The following is a 6,788-nucleotide window of genomic DNA, read 5'->3' on the forward strand; positions in this document are numbered from 1 at the left end:
TTGCACTATTAATGAAATGAATTAATAAATAAATTTTTTTTCTATCCTGAAATGAGATATTTTATGCATTTTTATAAATACTGTTGCTATACATAAAAGTGCCATTTTGTTGAGATTTGAAATATTCCTATAGTTATAGAAAAACATTTTTGTGATAAATAAAAAGCATTCTCATAAAACCTAAAGGTATTGGATTCTCGTATCTATTATAAAAATATATAAATATTTTTACTTTGGGAAGAATACGTTTAACATATAATTGTAATCAGTAAAAATAACGTTTAGGTTAGGTTCGGATGGATACGTGTTTGGATACAACTGACTAGCACTCTCACTCTAAAACATCTAAAGTCCCTTCCGATGTTCTCAAAATTGCCTGAAACTAACGAGTAACAGTAACTATAGTTATCTCTAAATATTAGCGTTCTTAAGCCATTTCATTTTCCAAATTAAGTTAAGAAGTTCCGAGATGTCCATTTTTGTTAGTCATGCCTGATTTTTAACACATTGTAGTCGCTTCATCGGTAGTCTGAGATAAAGACGAAAAGTCATTCGTGAATTGTGATCCAGCTGAAGCCAGAAAATCATGAAATATTGACATATGTCATTTGAAGTCTGTTATTCGCCACAAATTATATGGATTTATAAACAGTGTTGCCACATATGTGTCAAACTGGAAACTTACTGAATGATGTCATATATACATTTGCCGAGATATATTTATTGTACTTGAACTCATGTACATAGGCACTCATAAAACAAAAATTATTCGGAACGGTTCTGTACCCATAAAAACGGAAAGAACTTAAATCGAAATACTGCAACAACTCTTTTATTGCCCACATCTCACTGACATTGCACCTCAAAGTGTACGAATGGCTCATTTAATTTGTAAAAAATATAATCAAACCGAATGCAACCATGTTCAGGGTATCTGTTGAGATCAGTTCAGACAGTTAACAATAAAATTTGAACGTGGCACTTCAAATTTATTTTCACTAAAATATATTCGTATGAAATTGTTTCCATTGCAGTAAATGCTGTACTGTTGCACTTTTTTCACTTAAAAAAATATTGCGAATTTATAATTCACTCGGTCATCCGCGAGTTTTTTTTTGGAGTGCAAAAATTGTGCACAAAAATAAAAAAGATATTAGTTTATCATTATCTCGCCTGTAGACATGCAGTTTATAAAAGTTTCAACTGCATCAATAACAGTTGGTTTTTACTGTTATTAAACTGGAAGTGCACGTACTGCAGCACTTGACTTTCATCAACTTACCAGCATCAAGTCCAGAATACTCGAGCATACAACCAGCGCAGCAGATAGGAAATGCATTAAAATAATCAGCGTGAATTGCGCTGTAAAATCCGAGCATAAATCGATAATCGCGTTGTGTCGCCGCACCGCCTTCGCGAGTTCGGAACGAATTCTGGAGTTCTGTGCAGAACTTGCTTGTTCATCTTAAATCGAGAAAAAGATGTGATTCAAAGTGGAATTCAAGAAATTTAAGAATTTATGGATTTTCTCACAACTTTAACAACGTAAACATATAAAATCACGAAAACGCAAGAAATCGCAAGAAACGCAAGAAAACACAAGAAAAATGCTTAAAACAAACGCAATAACAACAGAAGAGTGAAATGTCGTCTTAAAAGTACTTAAACGAGTACTCGTTTAACTACTTTCTTTGAAGGATGTGTGCTTGGCAAGAAGCGAGTAAGTGCGGAAAATGTGGGAAATGCGGGAAATGCGGGAAATACGGGAAATGCGGAAAATGCAGCTAATGCAAGACAAGAAGTGACAAGAAGTGACAATAAGCCACTCCACTGTCGTCGTCAACACACTTACATTTCTGCAATTCGGCGAAAATTTGGCGTATGTCGTGTTGCAGCATGCGGAATAGACCGCACGAGTACATGCAAGCGCACACGAAAAATCCATCAACGGCACTGAATGTGAACACTGTCATAGCGCCCGATAGTGCGAGTATGCAATAAGTTAGCGGATATAGCGGGTAATCTACGAATATATCCGGCAAGCTGGTTGCGGTTAGCGTTGCGGTGCCGTTCAGCGATTGTGTTTTAATAGCCCAGAGATGAGGTTGTCAGTGAAGATGGTTGTGGATGCCATCGAGTGGTGCGGATCGTAGTGGTATGGAATAGAAAAATGCATTAATAATATTTGCTTACAGTTTTTGCCCTCTCCTCACAGTTCACCCGTACAAATCAAAACATTGGAAATTGTAAAGCACTGCACTTAAACAAATTATAGCATTGAATATTATGTGCACAGTGCCGTATACGTATATGTGCTTGTAAGTAGTGTAATTGAACATGGCAAAATTATGTTTTCATATAAAAATCAATAGAAACAGAAAATGATCCAATAAAATCATGAAAGGATATTATGGAAAAAAACTAAAAAAAAAAAAATCAAATAGTAAAGTTGAGACCGATAAGCTTAATACACTACACATACGTGCGAAATGCGAACCCATGTATAAACACCGAACTGTGAAGCTTTAAGTACCTTATCAGTATAAAATATTTTACAACATTTAAAAATACTTGAAGAAACTTCAACGATGAGCAAATTAAATAGTTTATGGTATGAAGTACTCTTAGTTGTTATGTAGCCAGCGGACTACGTACTGTTTCCGCTACTGGTGAGCGGCAACTACTTACGGATATTAACAACATATAGATGACCATCAGGAATTTGTTTTAATTTCACGACTATTTAATCTAGGGAGAGAGGTAATCGTGCAAGTGTGCACTGCTGACCTACTTTACTACACTATTTAATCGCGTTAACCACTTATATTATTTAATTTTTATTTTATTTCAAAAGACTTATTAAGCATAAATTGCATTCGAGAGCAATAACCAAATAAAATGTTGAAATAAATTGAATGCATATGCATAAGCAACAAATATACCATCAAGTGGTAAATAGGATATCCGCAAAAAACTTCAGTTATTATATAAAAAAAGTCAAGTCAAAAATATTTATAGATTATTAAAAGCATTTCAATAGAACTTTTTAAAAAAAGTCGTGCTTATGAAAATGCTCTAAATTCAAAAATGAACCGGACAGATATTTAAGTCACCATGTTAAGTCTCCCAACCCTCCCAAATCAACCCTCAGTTTATATGAGTGCATCGTGAACAATATTATGTAAAGTAAGTTTAAGTTGAGAGAGTACTTGCGGATGCATATATCAATACTTCCACTAGGAGACAACTATTATGTATTGCAAAGCCCTCAAAATTGCTTGGGAGAAACAAAAACTATTGGTATGTCCATGTATATATTATACTTGTTAAGCCATTTGGTCTTTCAAATAAAGTTTACGGATCTGAAAAGTTTACTTTCCTTATCTCTGTCAGGCTAGTAAAGAAATGATCTACAAGGGTTTGAATTCTGCATAAAGTTAAAGAAATTGAGTGACTAATTTTTTTTCTACATCATAACAACTCGTGAAATAGCCTACTTGTCGAAATACACCACAGTTCACGTGTGTTATCTCTGTCACGCTAGTGAAGAAACAATATTAGAACATACAATTCGATTCGCTATTCTTCGTGATAAAGGCAGAGAAATTAAGTGATGCACTCGTCCTCTATATCGCAGCAACTCCTGCTGTAACACCAGTTGTGGAAATACACCACTTGTCAACTGTCGATATATCTGTCATGCCAGTAAAGAAACGATTTACAAAACTTAGAACTCGCTTCATCTGTAGTCATATGCACAAATCACTTATCGACGAACACCACGGTTAAAGTAACTGTGCAGTGTCACAATATCCCATTAGTACTTTAGTACAAACTGAAGCCTAGGTTTGTTAAAGCCCAAAATGCCCTTGTTTTATTTCTATCTAATTCAAGTCATACGTCTCTGAATGATCTCACAGTTTAAGACATTAGTTCTCAAGTCCTTTTGTTACCGCGCTATTATATTTGTACTATGATATTGAAGACTTCATACATTAAATTTTACACTGAGGTTTTAGCCTCACTTATGTATATTTCAGAAAGTATACATTTTTTGACAATTGGATGATGTCCTGTCAGAAATTATTTTTAAATTCTATAAACAATGCTTTAAAATGCTGGTCTAAAAATATTAACTGTTTTTAGTGTCAATATTAGTACTTGTCTTTTTGAGGATGGTCCAATCATTTTTAAATAGTTTAAGTAGTATATTCGAAAAGTTTTATGACCTATCAATATTAGATTTGTTATGGTAGTGGAAGAAGCTTCTTTTTTCACAAAATGATGATTCAAGTCTTTTAGTTTGCAGTCAATATTTCTTTTGATTACAATAAGGACTTTCTAGATTTCTAGGTTAGGAAAACCAAAGTACATTTTTCTTAAAGAGTTTTCAAATATCGTTCGTGTCAAAAGTCATTCTGTAGACTCAGAGTAGAGCAAAAGCATTACTCAAAATATGACTAGAAGTCCTATTCATTTCCAAACTGAAACGACAATGTTTTTCATTGAAGAGTTACGTCTCGTTAAGAGGATAAACCAGACCCAAGTTTTCTGACACTCTCAGCTGTGTTCTACCAAAGAGAGTTGCTGCTTTATTTGCAGATATATTACAGTTCCTTACCGTAGAGTTTATAAAAGATATTGTATCAGTTTTGAACAAGAACTTTTGTCTCTCTTGTGTAATTAAAGGCCAAAGTATCTTTTGTTAAAGAATTTCTAAATAACATCGGTGTTAAAAATGTCCACATTAGTTTATTTTTTTTTTCTGTGACACGGAGTAAAGCACAGCAATCACTCAAAAGGAAGCTTTGTTTTGATACGCAAAGAGATGATTAAGTTTAACATATTATAAATATTGTATTGAAATCTTCCATTCTTAGTGTAGTTGAACTTATCCCGTACTGAGTTTATGGTAGTGTTTAAACCGCACGATTCAGTTTATCCTGCCAGAAATGTTCTGCCGAAACCTTCAACTATTAGTGGAGTTGAACTTGTAACAAACTGAGTCAATGGCAGTTTCTGAAGACGAAAGCTTGATTAACCGTTTTTTGACAAAATTTACGATTATTTGTCACTATTGTAAAATAATTCATTGTGAAATGAGAAGTACTCGTATATAACAACTCCTTTTCAATATAAAAGTTAAACGAAAGTACTTAATCTAGACTATTACTATAATAGCTGAAAATGCTGAAATCGTTTAAAGAAATTATTGCCAATGGCACATGAAAGAGACCAAAAAGCATTATTGGAAATATAAGAAATTTTCCCAGTGATGAGCAAATTAAAGTGCATTTACGAAATAAATCAACTAAATTAAGATAAATTGGTTTCGCCATTTTTCTGTAAACTTACACAATATTGAAAGGCAGCACAGCTTGTACTTCCAATCCTTGCGAATATCTGTACAAATTTTTAATCAAAGGTACGATGTTGAAGAAGGCATTTGTAGTTGAGCCGGAAGTCAACAAAATGAAACTGAAAATACTAGCAATCGAAGCTAATTTCTCCACAATTTTCAATTTTTCAGTATTTTTATCTGGAAATATGAAAGCAAATCAGAAACTCAATGCAGAAATCAAATGGAAAATTTATTTATGGAAAATTGCAAATACATTTTCAATTTTTTATCGTCGTTACCTTCCATAAGCATATGCTTCAAACGTTGCACAATAGCTGACCAGTCCTTGTAATAAATGAAAAATAACAACATTTTCAAAAGGCAAATTGCCTTCGTCATGCCCGGACAGAACGCTTCAAGTGCTGCAAACAAGTCATCCAAATGCACGAAACCATACAAGTTTTCACCGAATGCACCCAACGCAACCACGGAAGTACTGAACCAAAACATCAAGACAGTCAGCCAGGAGCGATGATGTTGTGGCCAGAAACCACAAATTAAACCGGATACACGTGGTATACGAAAAAGGCTGAGCCTGATTGGCACTTGCGGTCCGAGAAAATCAAGCATTTCAATGCGAAAATTGCTCAATGATATTAATTGTTCGTTCGGCTGAACTGCAAGTGTCTGAACTGCTGATATATGAACTCAAAGGCACTGCGTCCTATCACTTACTAAACTATGGTTTTTGTAGTACGTAACAAATCAAGAATACAAAAAAATTTGATTAAAAAGAAAACTTAATTTGTTTATTACTAGAAATTAGTTGAAATTAGTTGAAATTAGTTGAAATTAGTTGAAATTAATTATTAATTATTTTGTTCTAGTAGTTCTGTTTTTCTGTTTTGCTGATCTTGTATTTTGCTGTCGGAAATGTGGTGACAAAACTTTTAATTACTTTGACTTGGCTTTAAATAACACATTTTGACCCTTATTTTTTATTCATCACAATATTGTGCCGCGCCCACTCTGGCTTCACTCTCTGACGTCTCATTAATTAAACTAATTATGGTTGAGATACTTTTGCTATTATTAATGTGGCTGTTGCTATTATTATAATTGTTTACATTGTTCGAAAAGTTTCTTGCCTCATCATCTCGCCTTGTGCTGTCTCCATCACCTACCAAAGATACTTTTGTTTTGATTGTAGTTTGATTTCATTTCTTACCGGAGTGTGAGGACAACATTTACAAATTCTGTGAAAAAACACAAATTACAAATACAACACAACTAACAAAACCAACATTAACAACAATCAGAACTCACAACTATTAATTAAAAGTTACGACTTCGAAAAGTTGACAGTTTTTGAACAACAACGAAATTACAAAATTCATGTTATTAAGATTTTTTATTTACAATTTTCAAAAAATAATTCACATAATAA

The 6,788-nt window shown here is 33.4% G+C and overlaps 1 protein-coding gene across 1 annotated transcript in view; it reads right to left on the reverse strand.

Annotated features, from left to right (window-relative positions):
* Positions 1-5,971, reverse strand: part of LOC119688232 (odorant receptor 22c) — a 12,286-nt gene extending 6,315 nt beyond the window's left edge. Inside the window, exons 1-4 of the mRNA XM_038102912.1 lie at positions 5,641-5,971; positions 5,356-5,539; positions 1,853-2,043; positions 1,283-1,464 (exon numbers count right to left, since the gene is read on the reverse strand). Coding sequence (XP_037958840.1) covers positions 1,283-1,464; positions 1,853-2,043; positions 5,356-5,539; positions 5,641-5,971 — 888 coding nt within the window. The remainder of the gene's footprint in view (positions 1-1,282; positions 1,465-1,852; positions 2,044-5,355; positions 5,540-5,640) is intronic.
* Positions 5,972-6,788: the final 817 nt, after the last annotated feature.

The sequence above is a fragment of the Teleopsis dalmanni genome, chromosome X (genome assembly GCF_002237135.1).
Source record: "Teleopsis dalmanni isolate 2A chromosome X, ASM223713v2, whole genome shotgun sequence".
NCBI classification, from domain to species: Eukaryota; Metazoa; Arthropoda; class Insecta; order Diptera; family Diopsidae; genus Teleopsis; species Teleopsis dalmanni.